The sequence below is a fragment of the Pelobates fuscus genome, chromosome 1 (assembly GCF_036172605.1).
Source record: "Pelobates fuscus isolate aPelFus1 chromosome 1, aPelFus1.pri, whole genome shotgun sequence".
NCBI lineage: Eukaryota > Metazoa > Chordata > Amphibia > Anura > Pelobatidae > Pelobates > Pelobates fuscus.
This window is the reverse complement of record NC_086317.1, coordinates 123,632,407-123,650,719: the sequence shown is the minus strand read 5'-3', so window position 1 is coordinate 123,650,719 and position 18,313 is coordinate 123,632,407. Positions and strand designations below refer to the sequence as shown.

The 18,313-nt window shown below is 39.6% G+C and overlaps 1 protein-coding gene across 2 annotated transcripts in view; it reads left to right on the top strand.

Moving 5' to 3' along the window:
* The window catches only part of SH3KBP1 (SH3 domain containing kinase binding protein 1), a 404,964-nt gene that overhangs the window by 285,349 nt on the left and 101,302 nt on the right, over positions 1-18,313 (top strand). The window contains exon 1 of one of the 2 annotated variants that reach the window (XM_063450216.1): positions 3,405-3,484. The exons of the other annotated variant lie outside the window; for it this stretch is intronic. Within the exon in view, the coding sequence (XP_063306286.1) occupies positions 3,473-3,484 (12 nt within the window). The 5' untranslated portion in view covers positions 3,405-3,472. Of the gene's footprint in view, positions 1-3,404; positions 3,485-18,313 lie in introns of those variants that run through there. 2 annotated transcript variants of the gene reach the window in all.

Here is an 18,313-nt window from a genome sequence, read left to right as displayed (position 1 = left end):
TTGGTAGCATAACCACTGAGCTGCAGTAGTTATGGTGCTTAGAGTGTTCATTTTTAAAGGGTTGCTCCAAGCACCATTGCCACTACAGTTCAGTGGTTATTCTTCCAAGAGTTATGGACATCATTCTTCCAAGAGTTATGAACACAATTTTTTTTAATTTTTTACGGGGGTGTTTTTTTTAGGCAAAATAGTCATGGGCATAGGAATCCAATCAAGCTGTAGTCGTTTTGATGCATAGAGTGTCCCTTTAAATCAAACGTTCAGTATCAGTCAGCTGTCGCAGTCCTGGTGGGACTGTTTGATTTATAAAATGTTTAACAAAAAATGAGCATTGAAATCCCTCTAATGTTCATGACACACATAATAAAAGACAAATACAACACAATTATAGGTAACTTGTTGCCCAATAGACATATACAATACTAATGATGCAAAATAGAACAAAAAAAGGTTGCGCCTAAAATATACAGTAAAACATATAAGAGTGTATATAATAAATAATATAAAATAATACAATTAATATTAAATATTAAATGAAATATAAATGGATAATTCGCAATAGTCCAAAGCACTTATCATAAGTCCATAATGGTAGATGCCGTGTATAAGAACAGGGATCCTGAGGCGTAAAATGGGGTGTGTCTTCACAAAGGTGTCCTTGAAATCCAGTGAAGTAATATGTGAAGAAAAAAGCAAGAGGAACTCCAATGGCACAGTATATAGATGAGTAAAATGGTAAATAAAATAAAAGTAGTCTTACTCACACTTTTCAGAGCTAGAACCTAGCTCTGATATAACGCACGTGAAGTGGAATAATCCCCACTCAAGGATATGCGGAGTAATATTGATTGGCGAGTATCTGGCTCAGATTCAACGTCCAAGTTGGTATTATTCGACCCAGGGAGATAAAATAAAGTATATAGTGCTCTCTGTATAGTAATTAAAAGGTATAAAAAGAGAATAAATATACTACTCACAGTATATAGAGCAGGCTTGTACTGCTCAATGTAGGCGCTTGGGTGGTATCATCCCCACCTAAGGATTCTTTAGGCTTCTCGTCAGGTAGATAGTATATGTATAGTCCGGTGAAAAAGAAATCAAAATGGCTATAAAATGTTATATGCCAAAGTATTTTCTTTATTGTAAAGTAATAAAATTAATATCTAAAAGCGTTTCGCCGCAAGGGCTTCTTCAAGTAGATAATAGTAAAAGCATATCTTTCCATATACAATACTAATGTAAGTTATCGATAAGTGCAGTTCATTGTTAGTAAAAGAAAGATGTATACATATGTTTTAAGAAATGTAAAGGAACACTCTAGCATTTAGAATACAAACGTGTTATACCAACTATTATGATATCTGGGCCTCCCTAAATTAACTTAAATAAAGCTTTTATACTTACCTTATTTCTGACAGCACGCTGATCTTGCCACCTCTACTACTATGGCTGAGAACTCAGCCAATCTGATGATCCCAGCCAATCAAATTCCTCCCTTATAGATAAGCAATGAAGGGCTCGTGTGCATTCGCGGCAATCAGAAAAGGCAGTGTTTATACTGCTGAGTCTGCATTGACAGTCTATTGCCCGCAGAACTATTACAGTAAGAGCTCTATAGAAGAAAGCTGCTCAAGCGACTTCCTTTTTGAAGTGTGGAATGGAAAGTAAGGACCTATTCCATTTTATTACATGATCACTGGCATACTTTGAAGATTGTACTGACTTTCCTACTAAAATTGGAACTTCCGAAACATGCGCATCCATTCTGGCTTCTACAAGAGAATTATGTGCCTGTTGGTGTAAATCTGATCATTAGTGTATTTCATAAGATAGGTTTCATGGTTGGCAAAACTATACGGTCACAACATGCTCCTTTTAAAATCCATGCTGCTCGTCATCATTCCTAATATTGAAGAATTAGTCTGAGCACTATAAACTCTTTGCTTGGCAGAGACCACCATGGCTACCAATAATTCAGCCCATAGTACTTGTTCAAGGTTGTAAAAGCCAATATTGTATTTATTATATATTGTACAATAGGGAAGACTCTCTGTAACCGTTATAAATTTGTTTCGCTGTGCCAGTCATGCTAACTAATCTACGAATCCCATGAAACTCTACTGTACAGGGATTATAGTGGAGGATCAGTCCCCATAGACCCTATAGGAAGAACCCAATTGGAGCATCCTGGCATGGAGAGGGTCTGCCGGCAATTAAATGCAAACCTACTGAGCAATGCATCAAAAGATGTTTTAAAAAGTTTATTAGTTTTTGTTAGGTTTAATATGTACAATTGTTTTATTAATGATCTATATTATGAAAGAATGTTCTACACTGGCTACACTATGTGACACATGCCCTGCTTATTTATAGATCTTAATACTACTTTTGAGACACAGATTTTTCTTGCTCAAAAATTTACAAATTTAACTCCCTTTTCATATTTTCTGCAAGATGTTATGAAATTCTATGACTTTTTGTGACTTTCTGTTTCCGTTGTAATTTTTGCCAATTAAAAACAAAACTTTTTTATACTATAAGCTTTGCGCAGCATATATGCAGTGTTATCCACTGGAACATGCACGCACGCAAGCGGAATTTATATTGTTATGTGTAGATATATTTGCAAAAAAACATATGTAACCAAACTGGGGAAAAACAACGCTTTTTGCCAACTGTGCCCTACTAACACTAAAATAGCGGTGGCTTTTTAAAAATGTTTTTAAGTTCTTTTTCTAAAATAAGAAGACTCATATGAATTATTAATATTGATAAACAACACTGTTCACCATTTGCTATGAGTGCATTTCCCAGAATGCTCAGACTAGAGATTATCCCTGCTCAAAGATTGTACAAAAAAAGATTTTATAAACTTTTCAACTATATTTCTTTTTTTTTTAAATCTAAACATTAACTGATGACTGTGTGAGATTTGGAGTAAAAAAAAAAAAGCAGAAGTGAAGTCTGTGGTTTTGAGAATAAGGATCCATAAATATGTTACCTCTCGGAGCACCCAGTATTAACCCCTCAATTGCTTTCATACCTGCTACTCTTCAACGTTACATTCCAGATGTAGAATCCTTGAGTTTTAGTAACACATAACACGCCCCACTAAATGTAAAACTTACGTTACTTACACTCTCTAACTGTTTTACTGTGCATTTAGGTCATTTTCAGCACTTAATAGGTTAATGTATCCCCGCTGCATCACTACTGCTAGTGACCAGTCCTAAACTGCCTTTTGGGAGAAAAAAAAAAGCTCTAACATTAAGTCTTCAAACTGGTGAACAACTCCAAGCTTCCTGTGTAATAAACAAATGCAAGCTTTGTTTTCCTGCAAGCTCCTTTGGCCCTAAGTGTGACTCAGTATTAGGCTGTGTCTGTCAGGCTTTGTGTATTTAGCTGCTTAAAGGAAGTAGGAGGAATTGGGTGCTGACTTGTTGGATATTTCACATTGCAGGCACTTTTCACAATGGGAGATGAGGTATTTCAATGTCTTTCTTTTTTCATTTTCTAATAGTTTACAGCTATGAGCATGATGTGGCAGTGATACCTTGTGAATGAAATGCTTTAACAAGAATCTAATACGTTCTGTGCTGTCTAAACTAAACGTGAAGAGAACATACTCCGAAATAGTACTTTCTGCCTGCCTCTCTCTCTCTCTCTCTCTCTCTCTCTCTCTCTCTCTCTCTCTCAAATTACAAGGACGGATTTTGGAAATCTTCATCCAGAAGAGAGATTACTCCATCAAGGCTAATTCAGTCTTGGATATATGTGGCAGTTTTTTATTTTATTAATTTTTTTTTGTGTGTGTGTGTTTTTGCTTCATCAGCCATTATGCCTCCAGATGTTTTTCATTTTCCTCATCTGCTTTTCCACAACTTTCTTCTGCTAGGAAGCTTGAAGATGAGTCGCTTTCTGTGCAGGAGTCACGAAGTATCCATTTTAGGAGTACTTGGAATATTTTTTATGGGTTGTGAACTGATCTGCATAAACAAAAACAATTTATTTGTTTTGGTATTATTGCCTTTTTTGGAGGGCTATATAGCTGTTAGAAACTAAAACTTTAGTTAATTGTGTATGTTGTTTGTCTTTTAGGAAAATTTTAGTCTTATGGGATTGCTCGACGCTTTATTTAATACAATCTCTGGTTTGCTGGAACCCTGTGATTTCATTAAAATAACACTATTTAGTCCACAGTCAATCTCTTATATTTTGTGCTCTTAGTTTTACTCTCATAAAAGTCAGTGCGTGTGCAAATATAGCTTCACTTAAATGGAAATTCTTAGAATTTCAAACTGAATTTCACATTCTCAGCAAAAATACCAGATCTGAAAACACAGCTGAATTCAAGAATCGTTGCAGTTTGGCCTTTTTTTGGCCTAAGATTTGCAGTTCATATTGAGTTTGCTATGAATTCACAACAATTCACACTTTAGTGTTCGTGAACAAACTAAGTTGTATCTGTTTCTGTCTTCTTTACACTTAGTTTTTCCTTTTTACGTATCATATTCAGCGCTACTGAATTTTTTGTTGCTATATTAATGTTATGCAGTTTTGTGAGGTAGATTCCCATAATTCTCTGTGATGCTTGGCTAAGAGTGATGGGAGTTATAGTCAATGAACAGATAGTGCAGTTACTCACATCCAGATGCCGTATTTACTGTGTTAACTAGCACTCTGGCGATTTTAATACTGTACATTATTACAATTAAAGCACTATATATAATTTCAGCAACACTGACTACTAAACTAAGGAGTATTACGCAGTTCACTTGACAGACAGAGACAGAACGATACAATGGGTTTTGTGGTCCTTCTTGCAAGCAGTCTGTAAGGTTCCATCTGATTGCTTCTGTGTGATTTTGTAATGGACATTAACATCCTCTGGCATTTATAGAATTTCAGTCTCTCACATTAGGCACCAGACATCTTTAGCAAGTGAGATGGGGGTGATGATGGGACCAGAGGACAAAGTAGTGTTAGGAATACAGATTTGTAATCCTAACACTAGAGTATCCCTTTAACGGGACACTATAGTCACCAAAATAACATTAGCTTAATGAAGCAGTTTTGGTGTATAGATCATGCCACTGCAGACTTACTGCTCAATTCTCTGTCATTTAGGAGTTAAATCACTTTGTTTATAAAGCTCTAGCCACACCTCCCTGCATGTGATTTGCAAAGCCTTCCTAAGCACTGCCTGTAAAGTGAGATCTAAAGTTTACATTTACTTTACTTGTTGTTTTAGTGACTATAGTATCCCTTTAAGGTTTTTCACAAACCCTATATTCAAGAGTTGTCAAACTGGGGGGAAAGAATCAGGCAGATATCCTCTCTATCTAGCAGAAACTGGCTAATTGTGACTCGCAATCCTATTGTTCTAGTGTGTTTCAAGACACCACTCAGATTTGGGTACCTTAGGAACCCTATTGATATATTGGCACACAGAGGCAATAAATCATCCAACCCGTACCTGGATGAGTGTAATCATCTATGTTGGAAAAGCTGTCTTGGCTACAAAAATAATTTACCATCCCCATTCCATACATATGTACCATATATGCCAAAGCATAACCTGCACATCTGAGTGTGTCTGTAAGTTGTAGTGTCCTTATGGGCTTGCTTATGTGGGTAACATGATGCTTGAATTAAATATTCACAATCAAATGTCTCTCATTGGGACAGCTTATAGGCATGTAAGGTTGATAAAACCTGACTCACCATTTCATTGTAGCTGGCCACCAATTGCTTCTCTTGGTTTTGTGGCATTATATAAATTCCCTGAATTGGCAGAACTGGACTGACAGAGCTAATGAGTTATTATTCCCAAAAAAGCCCACTTAATCTTTCCATTAATCATACCAGCTCGAAATGGAATGAATGAAATCAATTTGTTATATAACGACCCAACAATCATTGTATTATAGTTCCTCCTCTGACTAGTATTTTCTACCTGCTGTTCTATGTTTTTGGGTTTGGATTTTGGGCTTAAGGTTATTTACTAAAATGCTAATTAATGAGAATTCAAAGTAAATTTTAGATTTAAGGGAAAAGTACTCGAACTGAAAGCATAGTTGAGTTGGAGATTTCTTTTTTTACAATTTTTAATACGTCTATAACATTTTTCTTGGGCATAGTTTAACAGAAAGTTGTTATTCTCGGATAATGGGTTTGCTTTACTTAATCCAACTTGATTTCACTTGCTGTGGTTTTCTGAGTTTTAGTTGGGTTGCTAATCCTTTCCATAATTGCCTGTGGAGGGGTTGATCCACTTGCCTGATGTTCACTTGCCTGATGTCACTTAACTGTTCACCTTTCTGTGATGTCACAATCTGTATTTCCATAGCACCGATGTGTGTTTGACCACACTATAGCTGTTTGGCTAGATATATTTTATGCTGTCTTGATAAAAGTCCCATGTGGGGGACTGAAGCAGTAACTTTGATTGCACTTTATAGTTAAAGAAGTACATTAGAGATTGAAGAAACATGCCCACTGAGTGCACACTAACTTGTCAAGTTTTATATAAATTATCCATCAGACCTATTTTTACAGCTACAAGTTTGGCCTAACTTGTTCAATTGTCTCGTCAATTCCTGGCAAGATCAAGCTTAGTGAATATATGTTAGTTTACTTATCCACATTGAAGGAATAAAATGATAAAAAGAAACTGCATGTTTGTTTAATTGTTGAAAATTAAAGAAAAAAAATGCTTTGAGTTGCAATAAATGGGAATAAAACCCCCCTGTACGCTAACATGTTTATTTAACCCCTTAAGGACCAAACTTCTGGAATAAAAGGGAATCATGACATGTCACACATGTCATGTGTCCTTAAGGGGTTAAACACATGCATTGCCCATTGCCACTCAAATTTCATTGTTCTCACATCTGGCACTGCTTGAGTTAAAATGTTTAGTTCACACTGTATCTATCACAGCCTTCGGCCTGTTCAGTGTCTCCCATTTTCCTCCTTTGAAGTTCACTCATTGTCTACATGTTTCTGTCCCCCTTGTGCAAACTTCGGCCTTCTGGCTTTTTATATTGTTTCTTTCTGGCTACCTCATACTCCAAACATGTGTGGTTTATTCTCTAAATTGGATAATTTGATGACCACACACTTAATACATTTTAGTAAAAAAACACCCAAATTTAAAAAAATTTAAAAATCAATCCTGCTGGGTGTCTAGAGGATGTCTTGCTCTCAAGTAGACGTTCTCTGATACCAATTCATGCCACTCTTTGCTTCTTTTAACCATTTTGCATTCTATATGTTTTACTGCATAATGCCAAATTATTTTTTTACCATGCCAAATCCACCTCTGTCCATGCCCTGTACGGTTTTACTACACATCTTTATAGACCTTACCACAGCCTTAAACATCGGTGATAACCCGTCTTCTTTAAAACCCGCTGTTTTGGCATCTCTCAGGCTAGATGTTACCTGGTTCAAACTGTATCTCCTGGCCTGCTTTTCGAGTTTCCTCCGCTGCTGTAGAGTAGTGTCCTTTTGGGTTATCTGCTCTAAACCCGACACATTGGAGTGCATTATCAGTGGACCAAATACAAGGTGACTCTTAACAATGCCATTTTATTTTAGACACTAAACACTCCATATTGTGGTTGGAGGTTGCTAAGCAACCGAGCAAGTTGTATCTAAAAAACAAAACAAAAGCAAGTTTAAAACAAAAGCTACAATTAAGTATTGAAAAAAAGATCCAGACTCATGTGGCACATCTGATTGCTTATATTCTGTTGCACAGGGTATGGTTAGCAGTTTTGTGACCTAAATGACATCTCGCTCAAAATCTTTAAATGAGGGAACTCCTTTTGAACACCTGCCAAATGACCTAGATTTCCACAGACAGTCCTAATATCTTGCCCTGGATCTCCTACATCTGTCCCAACATTTCTCAAAGATTTAGGATTGAAAAAATAAATTTTCTTAAAATTTCATGGTCTAGCAAGGGCATTTCACATTGATAAAGCGTCTGTGACCCCAAACGTTTGTATTTTGTATGGTATACAGGTACTTATCACCATATTATCATTGAACATGCATCTTAACACTGGCTTGAACGAGATTAGCATGTAGCGTGTACATGAAACTAAACTGAGATAGTAGTCCACCTATACATAACAAAAAGAAAAAGTAGAAAAGGCAAATACAATTTTAACCTTCATGGTGTGTGGAATAGACCCCTATAGTGGAAGGATGATCTAGCATGACTAAGATGGGTCACTACCTCCTGAGAGGGTAAGCTGGAGGCTGCTTCTGCATCCTATACTGTAAAGAATCGGCTGCTAGGTAGTTGGGAACTATCAGACAAGACAGTGCATGATAAAGCTTGTCTATAAAGTAGTTGAGGCTAGTGTAGTTTCTGAAAGTGTTAACATAGGTTGCGCCTCCAGGGCCCATGGTAACCTGGGGGGGCTTGGCTTGTGGTCAGACCGCTGTGGTTTACTAGTGCGTATACTGAAAGAGGCTAATGATGCAGTGAAAAATCAGATAAAAATTAAACAGAAACATCAACTTAAACTATATAAACTATGGCACGGATGCCTTAATACCACTTAATAGTGGTTCAACGGTTAGTGTATGGAGACTGATTAAAACTGTCACTGTAGTATCCTAATGTCTACGGAAGCAACTATTGTGTTTAGGTTACTAAGTCTCGGCCTCTGGAAGGGACAAAATGTGTCACAGGTATGGGTTGCGACAGGTCCTGTCACTGTGAGGTTCATCTTCTAAACTGAGGGCTGTGAGGAATGTGGAAGTTTTTTTCGGGGGGATGTACTCTTGTATGTATTCTCTTATTTAGAGACCAGTAGTGCCCGTGGTGCAAACCGACAGTATATTATGCCGGCTTCTTGTAGCTTTTTAGTAATGGATTGCATTGATTTGCGCCACAGCAATATTAAGCTGTTAATATCTTGAGAGAAAGTAAGGTGGTGTGATTCGAAGTCCAGTGGTGCCTTTTCCTGGAGACTTTTCACTAGTCTTTGTTGATCGGCATATGATTGACATCTTAGTATAATGTCCCTTGGGGAGGACAAAGGTGCCCGGGGAGACCTAGCAATCCGGTAGGTACATATATCATAATCAACTTGTTGCTGACTTGTTTGGCAGCAAAAAAAGCTATCAGTCGCCTGAGAAAATGTGTGACTTCCTCTGGGATGCTGCATCAGACAGCCTTATGATCTAAATGTTTTTTCTCCGACTCCTGTCATCTAATGTGTCCACTTTAAGAGCTCTGGTGAATTGTGAAGCTTGTAATTGTTGCATGGTTTCTCCCAAAGGTGCTAAGCCTTGCTTCAGTTCAGTTATGTCCTCCTCTGTGGCTTGATCGCAGGCTGTGATCACTTGGACTTCAGATTTTACCAAGGCTATGTCAGCTATAAATAGCTTTTTTGTATTTGTCATATAAAATAGGGATCCTGTTTAGTTCCAGGTTCCGACCCCTGGGTCCCACTGAAGGTAGCTGAGGTGGAAGGGTTGGTGCTGGTTATGTCATCTGGGAGGCCCATGTCTTTATCATACATATCTGTGAAGGCCTAGCTCCGCCGCCTGAGATATTTCAGAATCTTGTCTATTTTTCTGGACTCCTGTTGCAGAGCAGCACAGTATGGCGTCCGAGCTGCAGTGGTCCCAGGCCCAGCCCCACTATTCCAGTTTTGTTTTTTGTTTTTTAAAAACATGCTTGAAGAAAGGAACTTGCGTGTAAATCTTTTACCAATAAAGTTATCAAATTTGCAGTATTATGTATGTCCTGTTCATATTGCTTTTAGCAGAAGCCACAAAGACATTCTATTTAAAGATTAGATATTATTTCTAAACCATTGTTGGAGATATTTGTATTTACATCTGTAAGCACTAGTAATTAACATACATATGTAATCAAACTCAAAGGTGTTGTATTGTTTAGCTTGTGATGCATCTGTGAAAGTGTTAATGCAAAATAATTCCTTAGTTTTCTGGTCTCAGTAATGATCAAATATAACGAGAGACGTTTTACACAACAACCTTGGATGACATTCTTTCAGTACTAAGCTTGTAGTGACAGTCAAGAAAATCGGCCACCAAGACTTAGGTCATACCCTGTGTATTTCTTTAGTGTACAAACAGAATTTATATATAAATGCATTATACATTTGTAACGAAATCCCTGTTTAACAAGCCTCAGAGAAACAGCATTTCGTCTAAAGAACCGAACAAACTATCGAAGCACCCGACCTCCCACTGAGGTCATGTACCCCTCATTTACCTCCCAAACCTTGCGGTTAACCCGCAAGGTAATTGACGAAAGGCATGGTGGTCCTCGTTCGTTTGACGAACACGTGGCAGTCGCCATTTTAAAACCGTCGAACGCGCAGCGGTGGAAAGACAACAATCCTCTGGAACTATTTTCGGACACTTATTCCGCCACCCACCGCTGATGAGTACCGAGTCCTCGTTCATACGGTTCATATCTCCCGAACATGTTAATCACCGTGCCGTTCGGGACTTTCTTTTCACCCAAAACATACCGACCCCAGGTAGCTACAATTATGGAACTCTCTTTGGATGGAATTGCACGAACAACTGGTGAACTTAAACTTTACTCAACGTTATTGAGAACTGTGTTCGTGGGATCTGAGCGCTATTCACCTATAATATGCGCTCAGATCCAAGCTATCTGGGGGTATGTGGAATAGGGGGAATATGTTCGGTTAAATCTAAGTTATAGATTTTAATACAGTTTTGTCAAATATAAAAAGGACATGTTTTTCTTTACCTGGAGATAATTAGGTTCTCTGCAACCACTTAAGTTAATTATCTCCAGGATAGAGAGGAGGGGTTACACTGTTACTGTGGGTGTGTTTACTAATTGTACTGTACACTGATTGGTGCTGTATATTTTGTCACAGTCTTCCACAAGGTCCCCTGTGGGAGTTCCCTTGCTGGAAGACCATCATAAAAGGGCTGAGTTTGGCCATCAATAAACAGATCGTTTTACCCCTTCATGAAGTCTCGACTCATGTTTGGGGGATTGGGAGCTTTAATCACTATTTTACTCTATTCAGCTTGGATTTCGGGAGACGCTACAAGGATAAGTGCTGCACGGATAGCAGGATCCTTTACAACAATATTTTTGTAAAATTACAAGTAATACTCTTTAAATAAAAAAGTTCTGAAGACTAAGTTCAATTATGTATATATTAAACGTTTCATATACTTCTAATTACGGTATTTAGACACACTGGCACAAAATTACTAGAACTATCCTAATGAGAGCAAATAATTGTAATTGAGAGAAAATCATGATGCATTAGACACATATATTTCAAAGAACCATTACAAAGGTGACATGTTCGAAGAGTTATTTCTGTACATTTGTGTTATGTAAACTGTAATGACTTATTTTTCTCTTGGAGTTTTTTTCTGAGCGTTAAAATCAGTTTTATTGGTTTACATTTCACAACTCAACTGTTGGCTTTTTTTTTTTTTTTTTAGATAATAAAAGTTTTTGATCTCACTAATTAATTATAGGAGCATTTCATATGACTTCATACCATTTAATACCCATGCTTTCAGTGAATCCCTAATTAGTGGCACTGGCAAATCAAATTGTTTAATCACAAGGAAACTTGCCACAGTAAATAGTTTACTGTGAGACCATTGTCTTTCTACATGGAACGGAAACCCTTTCACTAGGAAGGGTCTCACGAAGGGTTGTTGCTATTTTTTTTGTTTTATTTGTTATTACAAATGTATAATGTGTCATTAAGCTAATTTTAAAATTGAAAAAAAGATCACGCTACGGAAACTCAGAAAGGCCATGGATTTTATATATTTTTCGGACTTATCTTGAGGTGACAACTTGTTTTCTCAATAAAACAATTTGTTGATAACAATTCAGGAAAATATGAATAATACATGATCTCTCTACACTAACGTATCAAGCCTTATATGCATGTAATCTGATTTTCTATCGAAAGAGGCAATATAACATGCCATTTGTGTCGGTTCTTCTAAAGCATTTTGATAATAATAATAATAATAATATTATTTATAAAAGCTCCAACAAGTTCTGCAGTGCTGTACAATGGGTGGACTAACAGACATGTATTTCTAACCAGACAAATTGGACACACAGGAACAGAGGGGCTGAGGGCCCTGCTCAATGAGCTTACATGCTAGAGGGAGTGGGGTAATGTGACACGAAAGGTAAGGGTAGGTTAGAAAAGTAGGTTGCTAGGATAGTGTTCATTGAGGGCTTAGTGTTTTGTTTTGATGACAGTTTCAGGAGAGGTATCAGAGTGCGGGGAGGGAAAGCTGTTCACCGTTTAATGGATATGTTTTCCTAAAGAAGTACGTTTTCAAAGATTTTTTGAAGGAGTGGAGATTGGGTGAAAGCCCTAGAGAAGTCTTTAAGGCGAGCATCAGAGGTGGGAGTATGAACAGAAATTGGACGTAGGTCTTCGGGAGAGCGTAGGGGCCTAGATCGGACATATTTGTGTTTTAGTGATGATAAGTAGGTCGAGGCAACATTGTGTAGAGATTTGTAAGCAATTTCAGTTTCAGGATCTTAAATTGAGTCCTGTATCTTAAGGGAAGCCAATGTAGGAACTGACAAAGGGGGAGGCGTGGAAGGTGCGGGCGGACAGGAAGATGAGCCTCGCCGCTGCATTAATTATAGACTGTAACTGGGCAAGTTGGGAACACGTAAGACCACTGAGAAGCGGATTACAGTAGTCAAGGCAAGAGAGGACACCAAGAGGGAACACCTAAGCAGCGAGCCTCAGAGGTAGAGCGGATGGTAGTGCCATCGACACAGTCAAGGGAGTATCAACACTTGAGGGAGGGAAGACCAGAAGTTCTGTTTTGGACAGGTTTAGTTTAAGGAAAATGAGCAGCCATCCAGTTAGAAATAGCAAAAAGGGAGTCAGAGACACGAGTCAAGAGGGGTGGTGAGAAATCAGGGGAGGACCGATAAATTTGCGAGTCATCCGCATAGAAATGATACTGGAAGCTGAAGGAGCTGATGAGTTTACCAAGGGAGACAGTGAAGATTGAGAACAATAGGGGACCAAGGACCCTTGGGGAACACCAACAGAGAGGGATTGGGGAGAAGAGGCAAAGCCAGAGAAAGAAACACTGAATGAGCGGGTAGGAAGAGCACCAGGAGAGAGCAGTATCTCGTAGACCGAGATTACGGAGGATGAGAAGAAGCTGTTGATGATAAACAGTGTCAAAAGCAGCAGAAAGGTCAAGGAGAATTAGGATAGAGTAATGGCCGAGGGATTTTGCCGTGATAAGATCACTGGATACTTTGGTCACAGCTGTTTCAACAGAGTGACAAGCGCAAAATAAAGATTGAAGCAAAATTGAAGCTGGTCAAGCAGAGAGCTGAATTCTAGGAAGTCTGTCAATCTCGCATAAACAACTCTGTCAAGGATCTTGGAGACAAACAGCAGTAGCGAGAGGGCTGTAGTTGGACGGGGAATTAGGGTCAAGGCTTTTTCAGAATCGGGGTTTACGGTTGCATGTTTGAATGGTAGAGGAAATGTGATAGAGGAGAGGGGCAGATTGAAAATTTTAGTGAGAGGCAGAGCAAGAGAAGGAGACAAAGTGTGGATATAGCTCTGCCTATCTTGGAATATAATTGTACCCACTAACTGGTTGAGAGGCCCAATACATTGGTAAACAGGGTAATTTCAATTGTGTTGTGTTGATGTTTATTGCCACATCCTGGATGCTCAAACAGGAGAACTGTTCAGACATGTAAAAGATGTTGTGCAGACTGATTTAATGGTATTTATTCAGATTTGTGTATACTTAATGTTCCCATATTATCCTCGTTGAGTGAGAACCACTTCTAATGGATCTGCTAACCTCTTACAAACAGGAGAACATGATGCCATATTTATGTAGTAGTTGCAATTTAAGAGAATACTCAGGTGATATTATTATTACATGATACTAGATTTTTTTTGCTTTGTTTTTTGTGTTAGAGGGGTACATGAAGAAAGAACATATAATGTGAGGTTAAAACATGCAACAGTGTAAAACAAAAGTAGATATATGAAAAGAGAAGTCCCAGTACCACAATTACACAGTCCTCCACTAATATTGGCACCCTTGGTAAATATGAGGAAAGTAGGTTGTGAAAAATTGTCTTTGTTTTCTAATCTGTTGATCTTTTGTTCAAAAAATATACAAAAATAATCTCCTTTATGGATATCAAACAATTCCAAACACAACACAAGTTTATAAAAAAAATAAACCTTTGTTAAATGTATGTGTGGCACAATTATTGGCCCCCCTATGAATTCATACGAAGTATATTCCCATTGATATCTTACTTTTTTTTCCTAAAGTTTGAGTTTTCAACAAATAGGGGTACAGAAAACAAAATAGGGTATTACAGCAAGGGGGAGAGTTACATCAATTGGTGATACTATTATGCCATAAGTTATTGGATGACTCATACCCATACCTATACTGGTAGGTTTATGGCTATAGTGAAAGGACGGTCCTGTCCGTTTCTAACAGGTTGGGTGTGGGGCTGTGGTGTCCCGGCTGACGTGCAGATCATGACTTAGAGTGTTAGATCCGCTAAGCTTTTCTCCGGTATATAGCTGTTGTGGCCAGGGCCGGACTGGGGATACGAAGCAGCCCTGGAAAAAAATCTATGCCAGCCCCATAAGTCATTGTGCTATGTAGGGTGTATATATATATACATACATATATACATATATATATATACACACAATTGAAATAGTTGGCTGCACTCTCGGATTTCCTTAAAACGTAACTTTTATTGAAATATTTAAAAGAAGATCAACGTTTCAGTCCCTCTTGTGGACTTTCATCAGGATCAGGATGAAATTCCACAAGAGGGACTGAAACGTTGATCTTCTCTTAAATATTTCAATAAAAGTTACGTTTTAAGGAAATCCGAGAGTGCAGCCAACTGTTTCAATTGCCGGGATACTGGAGCCCTGGTGATGCACCCGGTCACACAACTTTGAAGCCTGAGTGCAAGGTACAACAGTGTGTATATATATGTATATGTATATGTGTATATATATATATATATATATATATATATATATATATATATACACACAGGGCTGCCATCAGAAATTTTGGGGCCCCTGACAACGGATGCAGTGTGTATAGTGGATGCAGATTGTACATTTGTGTAATGTATGATGTGTATATTAGATGCAGAGTGTGTGTTTGTGTAGTCGATGTAGTGTGTGTTTATAGTGAATGCAGAGTGTGTATGTGTGTTTGTGTTGTGGATGTAGTGTTTGTGTGTATTAAATGCGATGTGTATAGTGAATGCAGAGTGTGTGTTTGTGTAGTGGATGTAGTGTGTGTGTGTAGTGACTGCAGAGTGTATGTTTGTGTAAGGATGTAGTGTTTGTAAATTTTAGTGAATAGTGTGTGTGAATTTTAGTGAATAGTGTGTCTATATGTTAGTGTATAGTGTGTGTAAATGTTAGTGAATAGTGTGTGGAAATGTATGGGGCTGCAAAATGTGGGGGGGAAAGCCTACAGTTGTTTTTTTTCCCATCCATTAATAGTATTGTTTTATTCCCCCCTCCCTGTATCTCACCTGTGGCCATGGAGGGGGGAGATCACATTGGCTGGAGCCAGAGGTCCTGAGGCATGGTGCAGCCCCCCGCTACCTGTATTCTGCAGGGGGCCCAGCACACTTGAAATATACTGCCCAGCTACTCTGCTCTGTAGAAGTCTCACGAGCCGTGCGGACCGTTGCCATGGTAACCCGTGGCAACGCTCTGACGATCGCGTCGCTCACGAAACTTCAACAGAGCAGAGTAGGGCAGTAAATTTCAAGTGTGCTGGGCCCCCTGCAGAATACAGGTAGCGGGGGGGGCCTGCAGTGCACACATATATAGCGTTAATCGCTATATATGTGTGCACATAGCTAATGTGTGGCCCGGGACGACCTGAGCAGTCCGGGCCCCCCAGGACCACTGGGCCCATGACAACCGTTATGGTTGTCATGCCCTGAATATATATATATAGACAGTCACACACACACGCAGACAGTCGAACACACATGCAGACCGTCACACACAAAGAAAGTCGAACACACACGCAGACCGTCACACACAAAGAAAGTCGAACACACACACACATGCAGACAGTCACACACACAGACAGTCACACACAGGCAGACAGTCACACACACAGAGGCAGACAGTCACACACACACACACACACAGTCTCACACACACACACAGAGGCAGACAGTCACACACACACAGTCACACACTCACAGGCAGTCACACACAGACACACTGACCTGCTTCTTACCTCCTGCTTGGAGCTCCTGGAGGCTGGGTGTTGGGGAAGCAGGGACTCCTTCCTGCTTCCCATGCTGCATTAACCAGGCCCCCGCCGCACAGCAAGCTCCACCCCTGCCGCACACTAGGCTCCACCTCCCCCGGCATTTTTTTTTATGATCCCGGCCAGCCATGTGTGAGCTGTGCCGGCCGCCTGGCTCCCCCTGCTCCCATGGGGCTCTGTGCGGCCGCACAGCTCATACATAGCGGGCCGGCATCACAGGAGCCTAATCACTGAATGGGGCTGTCAGCCCAGCCCCAGGTGCCAAGGCCCACCGGGAAATTTCCCGGTATCCCGGTGGGCCAGTCCGGCCCTGGTTGTGGCCATGGTGTGATGGGAGGTTAGGGAAGAAAGAGAGGGAGGGGGAAAAAGGGGGAGTCAAGCCGACCAAGCACATACTTTGTTGTGGTGTCGTGGTTGACATTTTCTCAAATAGGTAGTACTGGTGGATTTTGTCCATCAGCTGTTTATTCGTAGGGCAGGATGTTATCTTCCATGACAAAGCTATCACGTGACGGGCCGCTAAGATGGTGATGGCCACCACCTTGTGAGCCTGGGTCAGCAGGTCTGGGAACCTAAGAAATGAAGCCGGTGATTATACGTTTATACGTTCCAACTCTAGGGTTAGGAAGAGCGAGCGGACCTGGTCCCATAGAGGTTGGAGCACCTGGCAGTCCCACCGTACGTGATACATCGTCCACTCTGAAATTCCACATCTCCAGCAGAGAGCACTTATGTTGGGGTAGATTTTGTGCAATCAGCTAAGCGTGTAGTACCACTGGTAGATTTGTTTTTTATGTGCTTCGATGTGGTAGTAACAAGATGTTACACCTTTTAATGCTGTAAGGGAAGCCTTCCATTCGAGGTCGGTTGGTGCCTGGTCACACTGTTTCCCATTGAGAAATGTATTTAAAATTTGTTGTCAGTTTGTGTTCTGTGAGGGCGTTTGGCATGTCGATAGGCGCTTGGGTTTCACTGGGTTACGTTTACAATTTTACAAAATTCCTGTCTCTAGTATCGCTAGATTGGGTCGGACGGGATACGTAGCTTTGGAGAATGCTTTTTAGTTGTAGATAGGGGAATTTGAATGAGTTAGGTAGTGCCAACTTGTTTTGTAAGGCTGGGAATAGCATCAGTTCATTATCTTGAAATAGATCTTCAATGTGTTTGATCCCCAGTCTACTCCATTGCTTTAATGAGAGCCAGGGTGAAATCTCCTTGAGTGCAGTGATGGGTGCTTTGCGCTGGATATTTCACCTGGGTGACTTGGAACAGGAAACTGTTCAACCATGACTTCCTGTTTCACAGGAATATAAATATGAGGTAACATATAGGCCAAATTCCTGTAGTCACTCATCACATTGGATAAGACCAAGGAATATAGCTGTGATGTACAGCAAAAAGTTGTTGAGCTTCACAAAATGGGCAGTGGCTATAAGAATATAGAAAAAACATTGAAAATGCCAATTTCTATCATTCCTGCAATAAAAGACCACTCTAAACTATTTTTTTATTTTATAATAAAATTAGCTGTTTTGTAGATATACCCCCAATGAATATATGCATGTATTTTTCATGCATGTTTCTATTGTAGGGTAGATCTTAAAACAACTTGCACTTCTTATGAACTCCCCTTCTTCCCTGGAAGTGACTAACCGTCTGTTCTTGAGGAAGGAGCCAATAAGAGGCTTCCCATTGAGAATCTGTGGATGCATGGATGCCAGCTCATGCACTCGCACACACTGGATATTGTGCGCATTGACTTGTGCATGCGCACCTCTGATCCAAAGTCTGTGAAAGAGCTGGCCTGAGGTTTGAAGATCCGAAGACGCTGGTCTGAGGTCTGTGGAGTTGAGGTGCTGATTTGAGGTTTGTAGGGGAGGAAGCAAGTGTGCTGTTTGATTGACAGCGAGGGGGATTATCCAAATGTATTTATAAAAGTGCTGAT